Source organism: Balaenoptera borealis (genome assembly GCF_965194805.1).
Source record: "Balaenoptera borealis genome assembly, chromosome: 1".
NCBI lineage: Eukaryota > Metazoa > Chordata > Mammalia > Artiodactyla > Balaenopteridae > Balaenoptera > Balaenoptera borealis.
Window position 1 is genome coordinate 129,010,740 of NC_138860.1, and position 27,151 is coordinate 129,037,890.

Sequence of the window (27,151 nt, forward strand, 5' to 3'; positions counted from 1 at the left end):
AATAATATCAGACAAAATAGATTTTGGAATGAAAAACATTGCTAGGGATATAAAGGATACAATTTACTAAAAAGATATACTAATTCTAAACATGTATGCATCTAAAAATAGCCTCAAAAGTCAGAGAACTATAAGAATTAATAATAAATCAATAAATAATAAATATGGGATATAAATACCCCTTAAGGAGATATTTCAACATATCTTTCTGCTCAAATAAGAGAATAATAAGTACAGGATTCAGAATAATTGTTCTTTGGCAGGGAGAGGCAGTAGGTATGACAGGATGAAACTCTCAGGTAGAAGAAAAATTTTTATTTTGTGTAATTAGAGCAAAATTAGCATGATAAAATCTTAAGATGGGTGATGCATTCATATGTGTTTATTTTACTTTATGCTTTAACACCAACATCTGCATTACATATAATTTTGTATGTATCAAATATTCCATAAAGCATTTTTAAAGCAATTTTTTAAAATTCACAGGGAAAGCAGTGCCTAAAAGGAAGGGATTTATCTTATATTTCTTTGAGAAACAACTGTCCTTTCTAATTTAGTTTTTTGTCTTTCCATGGGCCATACCCTCTCACCTTGTATCTAGGAAAAAAACCAGTTAGTTTACAGTTAGAGGTTTTAAAAGCTATTTTCCTCATTATTGCTAGAACATATCCAATGGACCTAATCCAGACCCATGGGTCATTAAAATAAATAGGGCTCTTAACTCTGTTTTTTACTCCCACTTTATCTAGACCATGTGAAAAGTCATATACAGTTTGAAACACAGAGTCTTGGGGAAAATACAGTAAGTCCACGTTTGCCTTGCCTGGACACAATCTTTGATAAGAATATGCTTTTAGATAGTTCCATCAAGACATTCCTTCACCATCAAAAAGATTTCACAAGGGCTTTTTTCAACTTAAATAATTTTTAAAATTTGCTTTTTAAATAGATTATATGTTAAAAGATAAAAAGTTTATACAGTGAAAATTTTCCTTCTCATTCTATTCCTTAGTCACCAAGTTTCCCGCCCTGGAAGCAAAAAATATTGTATTTCTATGTATCCTCCCAGAGATACTTTATGTGTGTATAAGAAAATATATATAGTTCTTACTTCTTATATGAATTATAGCATATTTTTATATCATCTTGTACTTTTCTTTTTTCCACTTAACAAAACATCTAGTGATCATTCACTAACACTACACTTTCTCCTCTTTATATGGAAATGCAGTGTTCTACTGTACAAATATACCATAATTTTTTTAACCAGTCGCTATTGATGGACATTAAGGTTGTTTCTAGTTAAAAGGTCATTTAAAGCCAGATGTTGCCACAGTCATCCAGACAAATACTGAAAACATTTATATTGAATACAATAGCACATTTAGACTATTAGATGCACATAAAATATTTAATGTGAAATATGAATCTTGCCTTTGTAAAAATGACCATGCTGATCAATTTCATGTAGATATGTGTTATAAGTGTATAGCTTATATTTCAGAAAATAACATTTTATATTAGTCTACTTTTCTCTCCTTTTCAAGGAATATGGCACTGTTACCGGGAATACAGCAGTCTTCAGGGACAGCCAGATTCTCACTTAACTGTATATCACATCGGGATTCAGACTGATATAAGCATGTACTTTCAACTGAAACAAACATGGTTCGCATTTAGTGAGTGGATTTTAAAAACTTGTTTGTTAAAATTGTAATAACAAGAAAGCATCTTTTTGTGTAAAGGAAAATTTGGGTTGGTATAACTTGTTAAATATACTTATTGCTAATGTCATTAAAGTAAGTGTGTCTATAATAATACTAGCTACAATAAATGGAAAAGTCATTGAGGGGAATTTATTATATAATCTAGGAAAATGTTACTTTACAATGATCTCAAGCTATTTGCCTTCAACTTAAAATGGGTTGGATATAGACGTTTATAGCCATTAATCTGATATCCAAGAAAGGTATTTTAAAAGGAAAAAAATGCTTGATTTTTCAAACTTGTTTTTAAAAATAGAAAAAGGAAAAAGAAAAATAAGAAACAACAAATTTTTCATAGCAGGATTTTTAAACAACTTATTATAGAATTGGAATAATAAGTAACTGAAAAGAAATTTACATTTTAAAATGTTTATTTAGATTCAGTTAGTTAAGGGTAATATTAACAAAATTTTAAAAAGCTACATGATTTCAGAGATGGCTTTAATCCTATATTTCTAGAATGGTTTTATTATACTATTCCTTGCACTTTACAGAGATTCATGTTATTTATTCAAGATTTTAAAGATGATTTATAATTACATGGTGCTTTAGAAATATTTCATCTTCATATATTGTTGAAGTTAGAGAGCCAGGGAAGACAAGTTTGAGGATGCCTGGTAAGAAGCCCAGAGGTAGCCTAAGAGGGGGGCAGTATCTTGGAGAGGATCATGATTCCGGCATGGATCCCATCACCGTAAATCTGAAAACTTAATTTTGCCACTTCACCCAAAAGTCATCAGGGACAGGCTCAGAACATGCCACCAGACTGCCTTTTTATTCGTTAAAACTATTAGGGTACTCTCTCTGTGACCAGAATACAGACATATATCCCACCTAGGACAGTGCTTTCCTGGGGTCAAGGCATATGGGGAATAAGATTACTAATGGGAAAGATTTTTAGCAGAGACCCTTGGATAGTCTTGAGAGATGTTTTCTTCAGGCTCATGCCAATCCTGATGACCTAGCCCTGCTGCACAGAAGCCCCCAACAGATTCCTTTGTCTGCCAAATTCAGTTTTTCTCTGTTCCTTGGATAGTGCTAGATCAAAATGCCAAATTCTTGCTCTTTCGGTTCCCATTTCTAGCCCCCATGCAGCTAATTCCCTTCACATAACACATTATTTTTTCAAATATGTTTCAGAAGAACTTCACTGATAGCCATTTTTTTTAACTATAAAAATCAGGCGTCTTAGAACTTACATCCTCATTACTTTTTCTGAATTTGAGTGATTCCATATCTCCTCAGCAGTCCAGTTACTGTTATCTGTCATTTCTAAAGATGACAAATCTCATCCATTATGTATTGAAACCTCTAGTTTTACTCTCAGATGGATCTTAGTTACAGGTTCTATGGTCATCCCGCTGCTGTCTCTTAAGGACCTTCAACACAAAAATCATTGAGATGATCAGAATCTGCCATTGGAAAAGCTGAGAGGTACTTTGAGGAAAAAACAGAGCTTGCTTTTATTTTCAAGTCTAGCAATACTTATCTTTCCTCAAATGAGTGTTAGCTTTCACAACGCATTTAGCAGACATTAATTGATTACTTGCTCTGTGTTTGATGAAATCCTAGGCACCAGAGACAAGGGTGTACGTATGAAATTATACTAATTGACAGAAACACTAAAAATATGCAGTTATACATGCAAAAATTATAATTTTTATGAGTCTGGGATTGTGTTAGGAGATGGTTCTATTCTCATTTCTATTAATTATCCCAGCCTCCTTGGTAAAGTTAGATTTATACCAGCTTCTCTATAGGGGCTTAAAAATATGTTTCTATTGTTTGCTCTTGCTCAAACAAAAGGAGGGAATATAATATATAAATTCAAAAGACAGTTAAATTTCTCTAATATAACCATTTAAAATATGTAATTTTGTAAAGGTACAAATTTAATATGCAATGTTCTTTTTCAATGCAATATCAGAACATAAAGTGACTGATATATTTCATATTCTTAAGTTTGTCCAAAGAAGATAATGATTTTAGGTTAATATGGCTATACTCCACAATTTTGGACTCAGTTTAGTTTTAAGAGAATCACATTTGCATAAAAACATAAATACATCGTTTAACTAAAAGAAGATGTAGTAGCGAGATGATACGTTACTAAGATCCTCCCACATCTCTGGGTTAACTGATCTCTACTTACTTGGAGATACTAACTGAAGTGTGATTTATCATCCGAATCTCAGTGTTATAACAATAGAATGAAATAATGAGTGCCCTATCACTGGAAGTGTTCAGACATGAGCGGAATAACTATCTAGCAAGAATGTTAGAACGGATTCTTTCATGGGTAGGAATTATTTAACTTTCCAGTAAGTTTCTTTTATAATTTCAGATTTTGTTATTAGCAGTACTATATTTCCTTAATTTAGGATCCACACCTTTTCACTTTTTAACATCTCTGAGGTCAGGATGCATTTTATAATCAATGAATAGACATTTAATAAAGGATTTCTTTACTTTTCCTAAAAGGATATTACTAAATTGAAGGCATGTCTTAGAATTGAGGAAATATAGTAATTAGGACTGTTTGGCTTTAAGTAAAAAGAAACAAAGGAACAAGCTGGAGGCAAGGCAGGGGTATTTATTCTAAGAATATAGAAGTGTCTCACCAAACTCAAAGTAGCAGAAAAGCAGCTGGACTTTCAGGTGTATGTGGATCCAGAAAACAAAAATCCAAAAAGGAGCCAAGATTTCCTCCACTTGCTCTCTTTCTTTACACATATACATTTTATTCTTTCTTTGCAGGTTCTCTTACTTCACATAAAGATGGGTTTTACACAGTTTATTAAATGTGTGTAACTCTTAGTTCAAGAGGTTTATAAACTTCAATTCAAAACTGAACTAGATTCCCTTAATTCTAATTCTGAGACTTTTATGACACAACTTGGGTTGGGTTTACACTCTGATTTCATCAGTGGCAGCCGTGATAGGTGGAGTGTGAAACTTAAAATGTGGCATCTCAGAACCCACCCCGTCCATCAGCAAGATCAATTAATTAAGAGGCATTGTGAGTGGGGAGGCAGCCCAGAATTTTTCTTCTGTAATGATTCTCTTACTCAAAGGAGTGAAAGTGAAAACATCTAAAATAGAGTTGCCTAAAGCAGCCCTTCCTTCCTTCCATGCCTGTTTTCTCATTTCTACCAATGGTGTGAAATGTTTCCATAGATAAAATGAAGCCTGTCCAACTGAGTTGTTTAAACTCCAGCTAAAAGTTTTAATCTAGATTTTTTTAAGCGTTTCTGGGAGGTTTTGAAAGCGAATTTCTAAAACTGGCATTTTTGGAGAGGTAGCACTGCTTAAATTATGAAGTGTCAGAATTGGCAGAAATAATCATGAAGATCAGTCCTAACTTTTGCAGAGAAAGTTTGCTTTTTGGATTGATTTGCATCGTACACTATTTTTTTTTTTTTTTTTCCCTGTTTAAAGTGATAATACTCTGCATCCTTGAAGTGTTCATCATCCTCATGCTGATCTTCCTCAGGGACCGAATCCGCATCTCCATTGCCCTGCTGAAGGAGGGGAGCAAGTAAGGCCTTGATGGAGAAAGTCATATACTGTATATCAATCAGTCATATTGGTCACTGCTTATTTGTAGATGCCCCAGACTATTTTCCCTTTAAGATGGCTTGTTAAATCTGCCTTCCATTCAAGAAGACTTGTTCAAGTTCAGACTCTGCCACATATTAAAAACTTCATGCTAACAAATCTTTCAAAATCCCCAAACCTCAATTATCATAGGGTAAAATAAAGCTAAAACCCGTGTATTCTATGCACTAGCACTTTTTTTTTTTAACACCAAATATATGTTAGGAGGATAACTTATGTGAAAGTAAGTGAGAAAGTGCTATATAAAAGTTAGTTATGTTATATTATTCCCATACTGAGTCATATGTTAATATTAATGGTTGAGATCATTTGCAGAACTTTAAATCACCATAACTCTATAAAGTCAATTATGTGCTCTTGCTAGTTTTGTATAAGTAACAAAATTTGCCAGTAGACAGAATAATTGGTCCTAGCACTACCAGACTATACGTTTTGTATCTACAGCTCTCAATTCAGGAACATTTTATACCCAGAGCCATTTGTATTTTAAAATGCTACAGAATAAACACAATTTTTCATAAAATTCATGTTGTGAGGTAATAACACTTACAGTTTCTAAACTATTCCAAAAGGTCACTTGAGGATAATACTTAAAACTTTTGAATAATGCATGGAAACAGCAAGGAAAGGGTTACTACAAAGTAACATGTTCTCTGTTTAGAACGATGGAAACTGAGGTGTTAATGACCAAGGACAAAATTATTTTAAATAGTCTTTAAGGATTGTTTTAACAAAATCATCATCTATAATAATAATAGTGCCACCTAAAGCCAGTGTTTGAAATAGTTAACAAGCAGTTTGTTAAATTAAACTCTCTCCTTCCCACAATAACTGAAGCCCTATCATTAGCCACTGAAAACTACTGATTTGCTGGGTTATTTCTTAAATAATATGATATTGTACAATTCATTTATCCCACTGCTATGCCTCTAAATGTGTGTGTGTGTATGTTAAAGGGCAATTACTACTGTGACTGGTTAATAATTTTTTTCAAGGGAAAATAAGAGCTGGAATAAATGGGCTTGAGAATACAGGGTAAACATAGGGATGCCCAATAATTCACTCAACAGCAGTGTCTGGGGAAAAGAGAGAATAGCATAGCCCAAATAGTGAGGTGGAGAAGGTAACAAATACAAAAATGAATCTAAAATGTGTCAATGCATTAAGAGTGGAAATAGTTCCATCATAGTTCTCAGTGGCTATATCAAACAGCATAGGGTTAATTCAGTATCATATGCTGAAAAGATTATAGGGCAACTAGGATATGAATATTTTAGAAACCATATCTTAGGAGGAAATATCAAAAGAATTACTACCCTGGAGAATAAAAGAATAATGAGTTACTTGAAGGGTTGCTGTATGGAAAAGGTGGTCATTTCTTCTCCAGAAGGTAGTGGATGTGAATTACATGCAGGCAGATAAGGAAGAACTTTCTAATAGTTTGGTTGTTAAGAAAATAGAATAAGCTGTGTCATATAAAAGTAAGTTCCTTTCACTCAATGAGATCACCAGAGACTAATGAACATGTTTTGAAGATAGTTCAGAAGAGATGCTTAAATTAGGGATGGATTCTCACATTTGATCAGATGATCTTCAAGGTCCTCTCTAATTTTAAAAGTCTAAGGAAAAGGGAGAAATACCATGATTATAATGCATCAAATATTTATGCGTCAGATAGAAATAACCAAAGAGGAGAAGGTTTAGGGAACTTTTGGCAGGAATCAAACATGAGCATTGGAAGAATGCCTCTAACTTGCTAAACATGAATAAATAAAATTTTAAAACCTACTAAGTATACACCAGCAAAAAAGAGCTGATGGTTATTACCACTGTTCTTAGAATGAATTCAGTCAAAGGCTTATTTCTAGTTCTAACAGATAAAATTTTAATTGAGAAATTATAACTGGATCATTTTCAGTTTCAACTATTTGTTTTATTTTAGAGCCATTGGATACATCCCTACTACCTTAATTTATCCAGTTTTAACTTTCATTTTCCTCTCAATCTGCATTTCCTACTGGGCTGTGATAGCAGTGTATCCTTCGGTAATTGACCCCTTCAAACCTCAGGTACACACTACTATTCAGGAGCTAGGAGTTTGTGTCTGTTTCCATCCGGGAAAGACTAGGAACATCCTAAAGATATAATTGAGATGATGATGATGATGATGATGATGATGGTGATGATGATGATGATGATGATGATGATGGTGATGATGATGATGGAGATTATGATTGCTAAGCTCTAAAAATGCTTCAGTGTACCAATTGAATTTCCCCTCAGATAGGTCACATGGTACATTTTGTTTTATTTTGTCTTCACATGTGGTACTCCTCCTTTGCAATACGTAAAAAAAATCTCTTTTTATATTTCACTGTTTTTAAGGGGCCACTCAGTGCAGCTGACCCACGTTATATTACTCTGGGTCTGAAAATGAATGAATTATTAAAAGATTAGTTTTTTCAAATTAATCTTTCAGTGGACTTTCGAGTTATTTGCATTACTTTCTTGTCCATTTACTTTCAATCTACCAGCAAATAATTTATCCTTAATAGAGTTCACTCAGTTACTTGGCTACATCAGGGGTACCTATATACAAAGTCACAGCCCCAGAGGGGCAATGTAAACATGAAAATAAAACCTGTAATCCAGAGGTAAGTAAAAGAAACTCTTTTATTTATTTCAATACAGAACTCTACTGTATTTCATCTAGCAGTAGTGGTAGGAATCATCCTGAAATAGAGACCATGTGCATTGATGAGGATCACTGTAGAGAAGGGGAGGGTGGGTCAGGTGTTAGCAGGAGAGCACTGAAAACGGTAGGCAGAATATAGAGAAAGCACTGCTATTTCCTGAGCTCACTTGTCCTGTCATACACCTAAGAAGCAGGCACAGTCAACAACAACACTAATAAATGTGAAATTATAGTGGAGGCAGACTGATGAACATACGATGGAAAAATGAGGTACTTTCCAGAGCTCATTAAAGAATTGTATAAAGTGATGTTATAGAAAATAGAAATAACAGCAGAAGCTAATAGGAACAAAGCAAGATATGCAATTGGGGGCCACACAAGAGAAGGCAAGGAAGGTATTATCTTGGAATAGCACTTAATATTATATTATTTGTGTTTTGTTTTTTTTTTTCCTGAGTGCAGATTTTTAATACAACTGAAATTGCCAAAGCTTGCCCTGGGGCTCAGTGTCATTTTGCTTTCTATGGTGGAAAGAGCCTGTACCATCAATATATCACTACCTTCCAGATATTCAATCTATTTATCTTTCTCTGGCTTATAAATTTTGTCATTGCATTGGGTCAGTGTGCCCTTGCTGGTGCCTTTGCTTCTTATTACTGGGCCTTGAAAAAACCTGATGACATCCCACCATATCCACTTTTTACTGCATTTGGACGAGCCATAAGGTAAGTTTCACACTGAAACCTCCACCTATCTTCCCAGTTATGTTTAGTGTGCTTATAACTCAATCTTGTGCTTATAATTCAAGTGCCAAAGTACTTGAGGTCAAAGGTATAATTCAAGATTCATAGATGTCCACTGGCTTTGTCTGGTTTTATAGCCACAGTTTTATAATCCCTACCCAGGCCAATATCCTTCTAAAAGGTTACTGGAGAGAAGAAGTAGGGGAGGGCACCAAATTAAAGATCAAGGACTAACTTGTTTGTGTTTCTTCATTGCTCAGCTCAAACATAAAATCATCATAAGATGACAGGCTATTGGTATCATTTCTGTAGATGGAGTACAAAACGGATGTATATGGTTTAAAATCCTCTATGGAGACCTTTGTCAATCTGAATAAGAGAGTATAAGAAGCTCTTTCCTATCAATCCTTCTGCAGATCGCTTTTACCAATAAAAATTAACTAACATCCTTTTAGTTAATAGTAAAAATATTTTAACTTTTATTCTCATTTTATCTTTGCCCAGATATCACACAGGATCCCTAGCATTTGGATCTTTAATTCTTGCAGTAGTTCAAATGTTTAGATTAATCCTAGAATACTTGGACAAACGTCTTAAAGGTAAGATTCCAGAATTCATCTTTTCTCAGACTTCCTGACTTCTGTGAATAGAATAGATTGGGTCAGGGGGTTGCGGGGGACATAATGACTGTAACTTGGACACAGTAATAAGGATGGATGTGGTCAGATTGGGCAGATGTTTGGAAGGAAAAGCCAATAGGACTTGTTGAGGGATGGAATATGGTGGGGGGTGGGGAGAGGAGCAGTGGTAAAATAGAGTAAAAGTGTGTGATGCTATTTACTAAGATATGGAAACCAGTAGAATGAAATTTCAAAGAAGAGATTTAAAACTGTGTTTTTGACGTGTTAATATTGAGAAGCACGGTGGAGATGTCAGGCAGTTCCAAGTCTAGAGCTCAGGACAGGTCAGGCTTAAAATATAAATGTGGCCATCGGCGTAAATCTTCATACATGACACATACAGTTTACAAACACATAAACTCTGCTTGGGTTGTACTTTAAAAGATTTTATTATTAATTATCAAAATAATCTTGAAACAGAACAACCAAGTTGGAACACTCACATTTCCTGATTTCAAAACTTAATACAAAGCTACAGTAATCAAAACAGTGTGGCACTGGTATAAGGACAGACATATAGACCTGGAAAAGAATAGAGAGCCCTAAAATAAATGCTCACATATAAGACTATTTAGTGGGGGAAGGAGAGTTTTTTTCAGCTAATGTTACTAGGAAAACTGGATATCTACATTCAAAAGAATGAAGTTGGACCCTTACTTTACACCATATACATAAATTAATTCAAAATGGATCAAAGACTTAAACATAAAAGCTAAAACTATAAAAGCCTTAGAAGAAAGCAAAGAAAGAAATCTTGACATTGGATTTAATGATGATTTCATTATTTTAATGATCATTTTAATGACGATATGACACCAGAAATACAGGTAACAAAAGAAAAAAACAGATAAATTAGAATTCATCAAAAAAAAAATGTCTGTGCATCAAAGGACACTATCAAGAGAGTGAAAAGACAACCCACAGAATGGGAGGAAATATTTGCAAGTCATATATCAGATAAGCAACTAATATTTAGAATATGTAAATAACTCCTACAACTCAACAATAAACAAACAACCTATTTCAACATGGGCAAAGGATTTTTTAAATTAAGTAAATTTTTTTCAGCTTTACTGAGGTATAATTGACAAATAAAATTGTAATATTTTTAAAGTGTACAACATGATGATTTAATACACATATACATTGTGAAAGGATTCCCACATTTAAGGTGGGACACATCTGTCCAACTCATGTATTTCCTTTTTTTTTTTTTTCCTTTTTTGGTGAGAATGCTTAAGTTCTACTCTCTTAGCAAATTTCAATTATACAATACAGTATACTCAACTATACTCACCATGTTCTACATTAGATCCTAATATCTTATTCATCTTATAGCTGAAAGATTGTACCCTTTTACCAGCCTCTCCCAATTTCTTCCACTCCGAGCATGTGGCAACCACCATTCTATTCTATTTATATGCATTCAACATTTTTTCCCCATGTATGAGCAATACCACGCATATTTGTTTTTGTGTGGCTTATTTCACTTAGCATAATGCCCTTCAGGTTCATCCACGTTATTGCAAAAGCAGGATTTCTTTCTTTTTAAGGCTGAATAATATTCCATTGTGTATATATAAGGTAATTTATCCATTGATCCATTTAATGACACTTACGTTGTTTCCATACATTAGATACTATAAATAATGCTGCAGTGAACATTGGAGTACAAATATCTCTTCAAGATAGTGATTTTGTTTCCTCCAATTATATATACAGAATTAGAATTGCTGGATCATATAGTAGTTCTATTTTTAATTTCTTGAGTAACCTCCGTACTGTTTTCCACAATGGAGTAATCAATTCACATTCCTACCAACAGTGTACAAGGATTCCCTTTTCTCTTCATCCTTACCAACACTTGTTATCTCTTGTCTTTTTGATAAGAGATATCCTAACAGGTATGAGGTGATATCTCACTGGGGTTTCGATTTGTATATCTCTGAAAATAATGTTGAGCACTTTTCATGCACCTATTGGCCATTTTTATGTCTTCTTTGAAACAATGTCTATTCAGGTTCTTTGCCCATTTTTTATTGGGTTATTTGTGTGTTTTTTGCTGTTGAGTTCTATAAGTTCCTTGTATATTTTGGATATTAACTCCTTATCCCATTCAGTAGGTCGCCTTTTCATTTGTTGATGGTTTCCTTTGCTGTGCAGAAGCTTTTTAGTTTGATGTAGTCTCACTTGTTTATTTTTGCTTTTGTTGCCTTTGCTTTTGGTGTGAAATCCAAAAAATCATTGCCAAGACCAATGTCAAGGAGCTTACAACTATAAAATCTTCTAGGTTTCAGGTTTTACTTTCAAGTCTTTAATCCATTTTGAGTTGATTATTGTGTATGGTGTAAGATAAAGGTCCAATTTCACTCTTTTGCATGTAGATGTCTAGTTTTCCCAGCACCATTTATTAAAGAGACTATCCTTTCCCCATTATATATTCATGACTCCTTTGTCAAAAATTAATTTACCATATTGCATGGGTTATTTCTGGGCTCTCTATTCTCTTCCATTCATCTATGTGTCTGTTTTCATACTGATACCATACTGTTTTGATTACTATAGCTTTGTAATAGAGTTTGAAATCAGGAAGTGTAATGCCTTTAGCTTTGTTATTCTTTCTTGATTGCTTTGATTATTTGGATCTTTTGTGGTTTTATACAAATTTTAGGATTGGTTTTTCTATTTCTGTGAAAAATGACATTGAAATTTTGATAGGGATTGCATGAAATTTTGTAGATCACTTTGAGTACTACGAACATTTTAACAACATTAATTCTTCCAATCCATGAACATGGAATATTTGCCACTTATTTGTTTCTTCAATTTCTTTTGTCTACAGCTCACAGTTTTCAATGCATAAATATTGGGTTGGCCAAAAAGTTCATTTGGGTTTTTCCATAACATGGCAAAACCAGAACAAACTTTTCGTCAACCCAATAATTCTCCTCCTCATTTAAATTTATTCCTAGGTATTTTATTGTTTTCATGAAATTGTAAATGAAATTTTACTCTTGATTTCTCTTTCCAATAGTTAGTTGTTGGTGTATAGAAAGACAACTGATTTTTGTATATTGATTTTATTTCCTGAAACTTTACTGATTTCATGTACTAGCTCTAATATTTTTTTGGTGGACTTTATAGGGTTTTCTATATATGATATCATGTGATCTGCAAACAGAGACAGTCTTACTTCTTGCTTTCTGATTTGGATACCTTTTATTTCTTTTACTTGTCTAATTGCTCTGGCTAGGACTTCCAAGTACCAAATTGAAAAAAAGTGGCCAGAAAAAAGAAAAAGAAAAAAGTGGCAAGAGTAGGCATCCTTGTCTTGCTCCTAATCTTAGAGGAAAAGCTTTTGGCTTTGTCACCAATGAGTATGATGTTAGCTGTGGGTTTGTCACATATGGTCTTGATTATATTAAGGCCTTCTATAACCAGTTTATTGAGAGTTTTTATTACTAAAGGAGGTTGAATTTTGTCAAGTAATTTTTCTGCATCTATTGAGATAATCACGATTTCCTCCTTCATTTTGTTAATGTGGAACATCACATTTATTGATTTGCATATGTTAAATCATACTTGCATCCCTGGAATAAATCCTACTTCATCTTGGTATATGATTCTTTTAATCTAGTATTGAATTCAATTTGCTAATATTTTGCTGAGGATTTTTGCATTTATGTTCATCAGGGATATTGGCCTGTAATTTTCTTTTCTTGCAGTGTCCTTGTCTGGCTTTGGTATCAGGGTCATGCTGGCCTCATAAAGTGTGTTTGGAAATGTTCTCTCCATTTCTATTGTTTGAAAGAGTTTGAGAAGAATTGGTATTAATTCTTCTTCAAATGTTTGGTAGAATTTCACAAGTGAAGCCATTTGATCCTGGACTTTTCTTCGTTGGGAGGTTTTTGATTACTGATTCAAAATCTTTACTAGTAATTGATCTGTTCAGATTTTCTATTTCTTCATGATTCAGTTTGGTAGGTTCTATGTTTCTAGGAATTTATCCATTTCTTCTAGGTAGTCCCATTTGTTGGTGTAAGACTGTTCCTAGCAGTCTCTTATGATCCTTTGTATTTGTGTGGTATCAGTTGTAATGTCCCCTCTTTCATTTCTGAATTTAAGTCTTCTCTCCTTTTCTTTCAATTAGTCTAGTGAAACGTTTGTCAATTTTATGTTTCAAAAAAACAGCTGGTACTTTCACTTATCTTTCCTATTTTTAAGTCTCTATTTCATTTATTTCCACTCTGATCTTTACTATTTCCGTCCTTCTATTATCTTTGTACTTAGTTTCTTCTTTTTTTTTTTTTTCTTTCTAATTCCTTGAGGTGAAAAGTTAGGTTGTTTGAGATCTTTCTTAACTTAGGTGTTTATTGCTATGGACTTCCCTCTTAGAACTGCTTTGCTACATTCCATACATTTTGGTATGTTGTGTTTGCATTTTCTTTAGTCTCAAGGTACTCTTTGATTTCCCTTTTGATTTATTCTTTGACCTGTTGGTTGTTCAGTGGCATGTTGTTTAATCGCCACACGTTGAATTTTCCAGTTTTCTTCTTGTAATTGATATCTAGTTTCATACCACTGTGTTTGGAAAAGATGCTTGATATTATTTCACACTTCTTACATTTATTAAGTCTTGTTTTGTGACCTAACATATGATCTATCCTGGAAAATGTCCCACGTGTACTTGAGAAGAATGTGTACTCTGCTGTGGTTGGATGGAATGTACTGTAAATGTCTGTTAAGTCCTTCTAGTCTAATGTGTAGTTAAGTCCAATGCTTTTCTGTCTGGATGATCTATCCATTGTTGAAAGTGAAATTTTGAAATTCCCTACTATTATTATATTGCTATTTATTTCTTCCTTCATATCTGTTTATATTTGCTTTATATATTTAGGTGCTCCAATGTTGGGTGCATAAATATTTATAATTTTTATATCCCCTTGATAAATAGACTCTTTTTTCATTGTATAATGACCTTTGTGTGTTGTTTCAGCTTTTGGCTTAAAGTCTATTTTGACTAATATAAGGATAGGTACACCTGATTTCTTTTGGTTTCCATTTGCCTGCAAAATCTTTTTCTAATCCTTCACTTGCAGTCTAAGTATGTCTTTAAAGGTGAAATGAGACTCTTGTAGGTAGCATATATTTAAGTCTTTAAAAAAAAAATTCATTCAGCCACTCTATATCTTTTGATTGGAGAATTTAGTCCATTTACAATTAATTGTAATTATTGATAGCTACGGACTTACTCTTTCTATCTTGTTAACTATTTTCTGGCTGTTTTATAGTTTTTGTTTCTCTCCTCCTCTCTTCCTTTGTGATTTGATGATTTTCTGTAGTGGTATGTTTTGATTCCTTTCTTGTATCTACTATAGGTTTTTGCTTTGTGGTTATCATGAGGCTTACATAAAATATTTTATAGTTATAATAATGTGTTTTAAGCTGATAGCAACTTAACTACAAATGCATACAAAAGCTCTATGTTTTATACCCACACACACACATTTTATACTACAATGTTTTTGATGTCACAATTTACATCTTTTTATATTGTGTATCCATTAACAAGTTATGTAGTTATAGTTCTTTTTAATACTTTGTCTTTAACCTTTATACTGTAGTTCTAAGTTATTTACCTACCACCATTACAGTTTTAGAGTATTTTGAATTTAAGTGTATATTTACCTTTACTGTGAGTTTTATACTTTCATATATTTTTATGTTACCAATAAGCATCCTTTTGTTTCAGCTTAAAGAAATCCCTTTAACATTTCTTGTAAGGCTGGTCTACTGGTGATAAACTTTTAGCTTCTGTTTGTCTGGAAAACTTTTACCTCTCCTTCAATTCTGAAGGACAACTTTGCCACATAGATAGAGTTTCTTGGTCAGCAGATTTTTCTTTCAGCACTTTTAACATACCATTCTACTTCATTCTGGCCTGCAAATTTTCTGCTGAAAAATCTGCTTATAGTATTATGGGGATTCCTTTGTATATAAGAAGTTGCTTTTCTCCTCCTGCATTTACCCACCTTTTAACTTTTGAAAATTAATTTTATGTGAGTCAGTATGGATCTCTTTACATTGATATTCTTTGGGCTTTCTGGATCTGGATGTCTCTTTGTTTCTCCAGGTTAGGGAAGTTTTCAATCGTTATTTCTTTGAATATATTTTCAGCCCCTTTATCTTTCTTCTCCTGGGACCTCTGTAACGTGTAAAAAGTACATTCTCTTTAATTTTTCTTCCTCTAATTGGATGAATCCCACTGCCTTGTCTTTGAATTCATCAATCCTTTCTTTCTTTCTTTTTTTTTGAATTTTCTTTTATTTATTTTTTTATACAGCAGGTTCTTATTAGTTATCCATTTTATACATATTAGTGTATATATGTCAATCCCAATCTCCCAATTCATCACACCACCACCCGCCCCCCCCACCACTTTCCTCACTTAGTGTCCATACGTTTGTTCTTTACACCGGTGTCTTAATTTCTGCCCTGCAAACTGATTCATCTGTACCATTTTTCTAGGTTCCACATGTATGCATTAACATATGATATTTATTTTTCTCTTTCTGACTTACTTTACTCTGTATGACAGTCTCTAGATCCATCCACGTCTCTAGAAATGACCCAATTTCATACCTTTTTATGGCTGAGTAATATTCCATTGTATATATGTACCACATCTTCTTTATCCATTCATCTGTTGATGGGCATTTAGATTGCTTCCATGTCCTGGCTATTGTAAATAGTGCTGCAGTGAACATTGGGATGCATGTGTCTTTTTGAATTATGGTTTTCTCTGGGTATATGCCCAGAGGTGGGATTACTGGGTCATATGGTAATTCTGTTTTTAGTTTTTTAAGGAAACTCCATACTGTTCTCCATAGTGGCTGTATCAATTTACATTCCCACCAACGGTGCAAGAGGGTTCCCCTTTCTCCACACCCTCTCCAGCATTTGTTGTGTAGATTTTCAGATGATGCCCATTCTAACTGGTGTGAGGTGATACCTCCTTGTAGTTCTGATTTGCACTTCTCTAATAATTAGTGGTGTTGAGCAGCTTTTCATGTGCTTCTTGGCCATCTGTATGTCTTCTTTGGAGAAATGTCTATTTAGGTCTTCTGCCCATTTTTGGATTGGGTTGTTTGTGTTTTTAAAGTTGAGCTGCATGAGCTCTTTATATATTTTGGAGATTAATCCTTCATCCGTTGATTCGTTTGCAAATACTTTCTCCCATTCTGAGGATTGTCTTTTCATCTTGTTTGTAGTTTCCTTTGCTGTGCAAAAGCTTTTTAAGTTTCCTTAGGTCCCATTTGTTTATTTTTGTTTATATTTCCATTACTCTAGGAGGTGGATCAAAAAAGATGTTGCTGTGATTTATGTCAAAGAGTGTTCTTCCTGTGTTTTCCTCTAAGAGTTTTATAGTGTCCAGTCTTACATTTAGGTCTTGAATCCATTTTGAGTTTATTTTTCTGTATGGTGTTAGGGAGTGTTCTAATTTCATTCTTTTACATGTAGCTGTCCAGTTTTCCTAGCACCACTTATTGAAGAGACTGTCTTTTCTCCATTGTATATCCTTGCCTCCTTTGTCATAGATTAGTTGACCATAGGTGTGTGGGTTTATCTCTGGGCTCTCTATCCTGTTCCATTGATCTATATTTCTGTTTTTGTGCCAGTACCATATTGTCTTGATTACTGTAGCTTTGTAGTATAGTCTGAAGTCAGAGAGTCTGATTCCTCCAGCTCCGTTTTTTTCCCTCAAGACCGCTTTGGCTATTTGGGGTCTTTTTTGTCTTCATACAAATTTTAAGATTTTTTGATCTAGTTCTGTAAAAAATGCCATTGGTAATTTGATAGGGATTGCATTGAATCTGTAGATTGCTTTGGGTAGTATAGTCATTTTCACAGTATTGATTCTTTCAATCCAAGAACATGGTATAGCTCTCCATCTGTTTGTACCATCTTTAATTTCTTTCATCATTGTCTTATAGTTTTCTGCATACAGGTCTTTTGTCTCCCTAGGTAGGTTTATTCCTAGGTATTTTATTCTTTTTGTTGCAATGGTAAATGGGAGTGTTTCCTTAATTTCTCTTTCAGATTTTTTATCATTAGTGTATAGGAATGCAGGAAATTGCTGTGCATTAATTTTGTATCCTGCAACTTTACCAAATTCATTGATTAACTCTAGTAGTTTTCTGGTAGCATCTTTAGGATTCTCTATGTATAGTATCATGTCATCTGCAAACAGTGACAGTTTTACTCCTTCTTTTCCAATTTGTATTCCTTTTATTTCTCTTTCTTCTCTGATTGCCATGGTTAGGACTTCCAAAACTATGTTGAATAATAGTGGTGAGAGTGGATATCCTTGTCTTGTTCCTGATCTTAGAGGAAATGCTTTCAGTTTATCACCATTGAGAATGATGTTTGCTGTGGGTTTGTCATATATGGCCTTTATTATGTTGAGGTAGGTTCCCTCTATGCCCACTTTCTGGAGCATTTTTATCATAAATGTATGTTGAATTTTGTCAAAAGCTTTTTCTGCCATCTATTGAGATGATCATATGGTTTTCTTCTTCAGTTTGTTAATATGGTGTATCACATTGATTGATTTGCATATACTGAAGAATCCTTGCCTCCCTGGGATAAATCCCACTTGATCATGGTGTATGATCCTTTTAATGTGTTGTTGGATTCTGTTTGCTAGTATTCTGTTGAGGATTTTTGCATCTATATTCATCAGTGATATTGGTCTGTAATTTTCTCTTTTTGTAGTATCTTTTTGTGGTTTTGGTATCAGGGTGATGGTGGCCTCATAGAATGAGTTTGGGAGTGTTCCTTCCTCTGCAGTTTTTTGGAAGAGTTTGAGAAGGATGGGTGTTAGCTCTTCTCTAAATGTTTGATAGAATTCACCTGTGAAGCCATCTGGTCCTGGACTTTTGTTTGTTGGAAGATTTTTAATCACAGTTTCAATTTCATTACTTGTGATTGATCTGTTCATATTTTCTGTTTCTTCCTGGTTCAGTCTTGGAAAGGTATACCTTTCTAAGAATTTGTCCATTTCTTCCAGGTTGTCCATTTTATTGGCATAGAGTTGCTTGCAGTAGTCTCTTAGGATGCTTTGTATTACTGCAGTGTCTGTTGTAACTTCTCCTTTTTCATTTCTAATTTTATTGATTTGAGTCCTCTCCCTCCTTTTCTTGATGGGTCTGGCTAATGGTTTATCAGTTTTGTTTATCTTCTCAAAGAACCAGCTTTTAGTTTTATTGACCTTTGCTATTGTTTTCTTTGTTTCTATTTCATTTATTTCTGCTCTCATCTTGATGATTTCTTTCCTTGTACTAACTTTGGGTTTTGTTTGTTCTTCTTTCTCTAGTTTCTTTAGGTGTAAGGTTAGATTGTTTATTTGAGATGTTTGTTGTTTCTTGAATTAGGATTGTATTGCTATAAACTTCCCTCTTACAACTGCTTTTGCTGCATCCCATAGGTTTTGGATCATCGTGTTTTCATCATCATTTGTCTCTAGGTATTTTTTGATTTCCTCAGTGATCTCTTGGTTATTTAGTGATGTATGTTTTAGCCTCCATGTGTTTGTGATTTTTTCCCTGTAATTGATTCCTAATCTCATAGCGTTGTGGTCAGAAAAGATGCTTGATATGATTTTAATTTTCTTAAATTTACTGAGGCTTGATTTGTGACCCAAGATGTGATCTATCCTGGAGAATGTTCCATGCGCACTTGAGAAGAAAGTGTAATCTGCTTTTTTGGATGGAATGTCCTATAGATATCAATTAAATCTATCTGGTCTATTGTGTCATTTAAAGCTTGTGTTCCCTTATTAATTTTCTGTTTGGATGATCTGTCCATTGGTGTAAGTGAGGTGTTAAAGTCCCCCACTATTATTTTGTTACTGTCGATTTCCTCTTTTATAGCTGTTAGCAGTTGCCTTATGTATTGAGGTGCTCCTATGTTGGGTGCATATATATTTATAATTGTTATATCTTCTTCTTGGATTGATCCCTTGATCATTATGTAGTGTCCTTCCTTGTCTCTTGTAACATTCTTTATTTTAAAGTCTATTTTATCTGATATGAGTATCGCTAGTCCAGCTTTCTTTTGATTTCCATTTGCATGGAATATCTTTTTCCATCCCCTCACTTTCAGTCTGTATGTGTCCCTAGGTCTGAAGTGGGTCTCTTGTAGACAGCATATATATGGGTCTTGTTTTTGTATCCATTCAGCAAGCCTGTGTCTTTTGGTTGGAGCATTTAATCCATTCACCTTTAAGGTAATTATTGATATATATGTTCCTATTACAATTGTCTTAATTGTTTTGGGTTTGTTTTTGTAGGTCCTTTTCTTCTCTTGTGTTTCCCACTTAGAGAAGTTCCTTTAGCATTTGTTGTAGAGCTGGTTTGGTGGTGCTGAATTCTGTTAGCTTTTGCTTGTCTGTAAAGCTTTCAATTTCTCCATCGAATCTGAATGAGATCCTTGCCAGGTAGAGTAATCTTGGTTGTAGGTTCTTCCCTTTCATCACTTTAAATATGTCATGCCACTCCCTTCTGGCTTGTAGAGTTTCTGCTGAGAAATAAGCTGTTAACCTTATAGGAGTTCCCTTGTATGTTATTTGTCATTTTTCCCTTGCTGCTTTCAATAATTTTTCTTTGTCTTTAATTTTTGCCAATTTGATTACTATGTGTCTCGGCATGTTTCTCCTTGGGTTTATCCTGTATGGGACTCTCTGCACTTCCTGGACTTGGGTGGCTATTTCCTTTCCCATGTTAGGGAATTTTTCCACTATAATCCCTTCAAATATTTTCTCGGGTCCTTTCTCTCTCTCTTCTCCTTCTGGGACCCCTATAATGCAAATGTTGTTGCATTTAATGTTGTCCTAGAGGTCTCTTAGGCTGTCTTCATTTCTTTTCATTCTTTTTTCTTTAGTCTGTTCTGCAGCAGTGAATTCCAGCATTCTGTCTTCCAGGTCACTTATCCATTCTTCTGCCTCAGTTACTCTGCTATTGATTCCTTCTAGTGTATTTTTCATTTCAGTTATTGTATTGTTCACCTCTGTTTGTTTGTTCTTTAATTCTTCTAGGTCTTTGTTAAACATTTCTTGCATCTTCTCGATCTTTGCCTCCATTCTTTTTCCGAGTTCCTGGATCATCTTCACTATCATTATTCTGAATTCTTTTTCTGGAAGGTTGCCTATCTCCACTTCATTTAGTTGTTTTTCTGGGGTTTTATCTTGTTCCTTCGTCTGGTACATAGTCCTCTGCCTTTTCATCTTGTCTTATCTTTCTGTGGATGTGGTTTTTGTTCCACAGGCTGCAGGATTGTAGTTCTTCTTGCTTCTGCTGTCTGCCCTCTGGTGGATGAGGCTAAGATGCTTGTGCAAGTTTCTTGATGGGAGGGACTGGTGGTGGGTAGAGCTGGCTGTTGCTCTGGTGGGCAGAGCTCAGTAAAATTTTAATCTGCTTGTCTGCTGATGGGTGGGGCTGGGTTCCCCCCCTGTCGGTTGTTTGGCCTGAGACGACCGAACACTGGAGCCTACCCATGCTCTTTGGTGGGGCTAATGGCGGACTCTGGGAGGGCTCACGCCAAGGAGTACTTCCAAGAACTTCTGCTGCCAGTGTCCTTGTCCTCACGGTGAGCCACAGTCACCTTCCACCTCTGCAGGAACCCTCCAACACTAGCAGGTAGGTCTGGTTCAGTCTCCTGTGGGGTCACTGCTCCTTCCCCTGGGTCCCAATGCGCACACTACTTTGTGTTTGCCCTCCAAGAGTGGAGTCTCTGTTTCCCCCAGTCCTGCCGGAGTCCTGCGATCAAATCCTGCTAGCCTTCAAAGTCTGATTCTCTAGAAATTCCTCCTCCCATTGCCAGACCCCCAGGTTGGGAAGTCTGATGTGCGGCTCAGAACCTTCACTCCAGTGGGTGGACTTCTGTGGTATATTTGTTCTCCAGTTTGTGAGTCACCCACCCAGCAGTTATGGGATTTGAATTTATTGTGATTGCGCCCCTCCTACCATCTCATTTTGGGTTCCCCTTTGTCTTTGAATGTGGAGTATCTCTTTTGGTGAGTTCCAGTGTCTTCCTGTCAATGATTGTTCAGCAGTTAGTTGTGATTCCGGTGCTCTCACAAGAGGGAGTCCATCAATCCTTTCTTTCACTAGATCTAATCTGCTATGAATCCCCCTATTGGATTTTTCAGTTCAATTGTATTCTTCAGCTGTATAAATTCTGTTTGATTTTTTTTTTTGGATATTTTCTATCTCTTTATTGAATTCTTATTTTGTTCATGCATTTCTCCCTGACCGTGGTGAGCATCTTTATGACCATTATTTTGAATTCTTTATTGGTTAAATCACTTATCTCTGTTTCAGAAATATCAGTTTCTGGAAATATATTTTGTTTTTTTATTCGGAAAGTATTCCCTTGTTTCTCCTCTTTTTTTTTCTTGACTCTCTGTATTGCTTTCTGTGAATTAGATAAAACAGCCATCTTTCCCAACTTGACAGAATAGTCTTATGTAGGAGATGAGCTTCATTAATCAACCCAGCCCAACCTTCTGGTTCTCTCAAATCTTTGTGATTGTCCTAGCCACCATAGTTAGTTTAGTGGCTCTTAGTAATTGAAGGTGTACCTAGACCTGTCAGGGTCCCAACGTGGAAGATCACAGTCAGAACCTAGATGCAGGCTGATTAGAAGGTAAACCCTTATGCAGCAGCTGGGAAAGTATGTAGATTCTCATGTCAGGGAGAAACTGGGAGGTGGCTTTTGCCTGCACCCTCTGCACTGAGCCAGGATGTATAGCCATGGTAGTGGTGGTGGTGGTAGGGCATTCCTTTACCATTTAAAAACGGATTCTTTGTTTTCTACAGTCCTGTGAGACTCATTTGTGCAAGCCCTATTAGAGCCACACAAAGGGGGGACCGTGACTCAGGCAGCAGCTGCAGAAACTGGGGCACCACACAGGTGTATAAGCTCCTTCCAAAGAGATGTTGGTGACCTCCTCCCCCTGGGTCCATGGAGGATCACAGCTAGCTCCAAGGGTGTGCAAACTAGAAGACGGAATTTTAGGCAGTAGGTTGTAAAGTACGCAGTCAATCCCCTCCCAGGAAAAGACTGGAAAATGGGCGTTTTTGCCTGCTCCCTCTTTGCTAAGCCTGGCGGTATAGTGATTGCTAGCATATGTGCCTGTTAAGAACTGCTTCTTTGTTTTTTATAGTCCTTTAGAACTTGTGGAAACAAGCCCCTTTGGCTATCAGAGCTAAGTGTTTTGGGGGTCTGTCTCTTGGGTGGGAGCCTTAAAAGTTGGAATCCTTGATGTGCTGCCCAAACCCTTCACTCCTCAGGGAGAAGCTGAGAGTTGGGTGTATTGTCCTGACTGCATGGTGTTGTACCAGGGGTAGAGTTTATGGCGAGTGTGTTTCAGCCTTTCCTACCATTTCAACATGGGATTTTCATAGTTGCCTGATGTGTTGGAGTCACTCAGCTTGTTTCTGGATTTCTCTCAGAGGAAATTGCTCCATGTGTAGCTGTACATTCAGTGCATCTGTGGGAGGAGGGAAGTTCAAGAGCCTCCTATGTCACCATCTTTGTCCCTCCTGCAAAGGATTTCATATACATTGCTCTAAAGAACATATATAAATGGCAAATGAACACGTGAAAAGATGTTCAATATTAGTCATTAGGGAAATGCAAATCAAAACCATAGTGAGGTACCAATTCATACCCATTAGAATGTCTAGTATCAAAAAATGAAAAAACAAATTTTTTTAGGGTGAGGATAAATTGGAACACCTGTGCATTGCTGGTGGGAATGTAAAATCATATTGCCACTGTGGAAAACAGTATGGTGATTCCTTTAAAAGTTAAAAATATGATTGCCATATAAGCCAGCAATTCCACTTCTACATATATACTCAAAATAATTGAAAGCAGGGACTCAAACAAATACTTGCACACCAGTGTTCATAGGAGCATTATTTGCAATAGCCAGAAGGTAGAAACAACCCAAATTTCCATTAACAGATAAAAGAATAAACAAATGTGACATATACATACAATGAAATGTTATTCAGCTCTAAAAATAAATGTAATAATGAATCTTGACAATTTAATGCTAAGTGAAATAAGCAAGACACAGAAGGACAAATATTGTATGATTCTACTTATATGAGGTATCTAGAAGAGGCAAATTCATACAGACAGAAGTATGACAGAGGTTACCAGGGACTGGGAGAAAGGGAGAATGAGAAGTTATTGTTTAATGGGTACAGAGTTTCTATATGAGATGATGAAAAGTTCTGGAAATTGATAGTGATGGTAATTTCACAAAATCGTGAATGTACTAAATGCTACTGAATTGTACACTTAAAAATGGTTAAAATAGTAAATCTTATGTATATTTCACTGCAATTAAAAAAATTTAAAAGCACACTTAAAATTTTACTGTATTTTTTTGATTCATAGAGTTTGCAAATCATTAATAGGTTTAAATATCTCCTTCTCATAGAGGCCCAGAACAACATTTCTAAATTCCTAAAATGCTGCCTGAGATGCTGTTTCTGGTGTTTAGAAAAAGCAGTAAAGTTTTTGAACAGAAATGCCTATGTTATGGTAAGTAGCTTATTTTTATTTACTAAACTGCTTCTTTGCAAACCCAAACCCCATGTCTACATTTCCATCTCTAAAGCACTTGTACCTCAAGCAGTTGAATTTATCACCATGTTGTTATAAGAATTTGTGAATCCAATGCATCATTCAGGGCTATGCTTTCCTAGTTGCGACAGTAACTTAACTGTAGTTCATTATTACCTTCAATACCTTTTTGGAGAGGGAAAATATTATTTACCTTAGAAGTATAAAAATGTGCTAGATTGAAAATGATTTTGTTTGTCTTTGACATAGTTTAGTGGGAGGAAAGCTTACCTAGTCTATGTTTCACTGTGAAAAGAAAATATTCTTCTAATTCTGGGATTTACATATTTTTAAGGAAGGGTCTATTTCTTTTTATGATTCTTATTTTGAAATGTGTGGGAATTGATAATGCATAACTGCATTTGTTACTTATTTCCTATGGGAATATGGAGGCTTCTAAAGAGATTTTTTTTAAAATAGGGGATCCAAAAATATTATTCTAAAATTTAGCAGCTACAACCTTATAACACTTGCATATTATCACAGTGATATAGGGTCTGCATGGGTGATTTAAATAGTTACGGACATTCAAAGAGTCATTAATATACCTCCAATGAGAATATTGTATTGAGCCTTTTAATCAATAAAGCAAGTGTACTGGAAGGCACTGGGTTTCCTGAGAGTAATTTTTAATGTGAACGCTACAACATTTAACCCATTCAGCAACAAACCATAGCCAAAACACTTCAAAGACAGAAGCTGTGTCCTGCCTGGGATTTGAGAAGAAGACCTACCTCTGTTTGAAGCTGTCTAATCCCCATGGAGTTAAGGGCAAATAGCAACCGAAACATACCTTATTGTCAATGACTCTGAGAGTTGTGCAGAGTAGAGTTGAGGACACACACTTCCCAAGCCTCCCATGAACCCAACTGTTGGAAAGAGGAATGAGAATAACTGTGTGGGTGACAGAATTAATTCATGTTCCTGTCATTGGATTGTCTGTTGGTCTTGTTAAGTTATGTTACTGACTCCAGAATAATATCAACTGTCTTCCTCAGATTGCAATATATGGCAAAAACTTCTGCAGGTCAGCGAGAGATGCTTTCAATCTGCTGATGAGAAATATTTTAAAGTAAGTAATCAGGTTTAGCATGGCAGTAGATGATTTGGTGAAGCTTTAGCATCCATACTTCACATGTTGGTGGTCTTATTAGACATGAATCTTATCTTTTATTTTAATAGATTTAAATCTTCTCCTTCACACCATTAATTTCTTCGTATGTTTTAGAATTATTGCTCCCATCATCCACCTGTGCCTTTATACCCACTGGCACTTATTCATTTTTATTATCCCCTATGCTCAAGAAATTCCCCACATGAACATTATCATCATGTTTCTGACTATTCCCCCCTCCCAAAATTGACAGAGTCTGAGTGAACAAAATCAGAGAACCAGTGCAGCCATCCTCAGGATTCAGGGTATCTATAGTCCCCGAATTAGAGACAGAGATGCTGACACCACCAATAGCACCTGACAGCCTTACAATGCCATCTTCTGTTTACTCCATTATAAATAAGTCAGAAAGTCATGCCTGGGTTCTAACTTCATTTCTTGCATTTAACAAAGGCCAAATAAAATTTCAGCAAAGACACATCAAAATGAACTCATGAATTACTCTCATAAATTTCTGATAACAAATATAATTTAAACACAAAATTATACTCTCTTTTTTCTGATTCTCAGAGTTGCAGTTATGGATAGAGTGACAGACTTTGTGCTAATCCTGGGGAAGATTCTAGTTGCTGGGTGTATAGGTAAGTAGTAGTAGTAGTAGTAGTAGTAGTAGTAGTAGTAGTAGTAGTAGTAAGTTTAACATGTGCTTAGAAAAACTTCTTTACTACAAAAAGCTACGTTCCTTTGCAAATGCATAATATACATGTTCTGCCTTTTCACTCTAGGTGTCCTGGCCTTTCTACTCTTCACAGAAAGACTCCCAATGATTACAGAAGGACCAACATCTTTAAATTACTACTGGGTACCTTTGATGGTAAGAGCTGATGTCTTAGTAAGTTTGGGCTGCTACAACAGAAATACCATAGACTGGGTGGCTTAAACAACAGGGATTTATTCCTCACAGTTCTGAAGACTGAGAACTCCAAGATCAAGGTGCCCACAGATTCAGTTCCTGGTGAGAGCTTTCTTCCTAATTTGCAAAGGGACACTTTCTTGCTGTATCCTAACATGGTAAAGAGAGATTTCATCTCTCCTGTCTTCTCTTATAAGGGCACTAATCCCATTCACGAGGGCTTCATCATTGTGACCTCATTACTTCCTGAAGGCCCCACCTCCAGATGCCATCACTTTGGGGATTAGGTTTCAACATATGAATTTTGAGGGGACACAATTCATTCCATAGCATCTGGGTAACATTGATTCTGATTTATGAGAAATGGCAAAATAAAAAACCAAAAAGGAATAGGAGAAATAATGATAGCTGACATGATTGGTCTTACTTTGAGGCCAAGCCTCATTCTGCTTTAGAGCTTGGGTTCCTTGGAAGCAACCCCTGAGACAGAGGATTGCATGCAGAAGGCTTACTATGAAGTGCTCTCCTGAGATACACTTGAAAGGAAGTGAGGAGGACAGGCCCAGGCAAAAGAAGAAGCTGACCCATGCTGCAATTATAGCTGAAGCCTCAGACATAATTACAGGAAGTTCTGACAAAGGGACTAGGCCTCTGTATGCTGCATCAGGCAGCCGTTGCCCAGGGGTTGCCCTCTGAATGATGGCATAACCTTGGGTGAGGCAGTTCCCTGCAAGAGCAATTCCTAGTGAGCAAAACAGCTGAGTCATCAGCAGCCTACATACATTCCCAGCAACTAGGGGATAGATGTGGCAGCTGGAGAGGACCTGGGGGGAGCCCTGCGAGATCTATTACAGTATATTAACTCACTCAATCCATGTGTCATAAATACCATTATTACTCACATTCTCCCCTTCCCCACCAA

The 27,151-nt window shown here is 35.5% G+C and overlaps 1 protein-coding gene across 4 annotated transcripts in view; it reads left to right on the forward strand.

The window, feature by feature from the left end:
* Window positions 1-27,151, forward strand: part of SLC44A5 (solute carrier family 44 member 5) — a 356,753-nt gene that overhangs the window by 317,847 nt on the left and 11,755 nt on the right. For all 4 annotated transcript variants that reach the window (XM_082355240.1, XM_082355241.1, XM_082355239.1 and 1 more), the window contains 10 exons: window positions 1,548-1,679; window positions 5,205-5,304; window positions 7,327-7,419; window positions 7,951-8,038; window positions 8,542-8,804; window positions 9,327-9,421; window positions 24,018-24,121; window positions 25,201-25,274; window positions 25,887-25,957; window positions 26,102-26,190. In XM_082355240.1, the coding sequence (XP_082211366.1) occupies window positions 1,548-1,679; window positions 5,205-5,304; window positions 7,327-7,419; window positions 7,951-8,038; window positions 8,542-8,804; window positions 9,327-9,421; window positions 24,018-24,121; window positions 25,201-25,274; window positions 25,887-25,957; window positions 26,102-26,190 (1,109 nt within the window). The remainder of the gene's footprint in view (window positions 1-1,547; window positions 1,680-5,204; window positions 5,305-7,326; window positions 7,420-7,950; window positions 8,039-8,541; window positions 8,805-9,326; window positions 9,422-24,017; window positions 24,122-25,200; window positions 25,275-25,886; window positions 25,958-26,101; window positions 26,191-27,151) is intronic.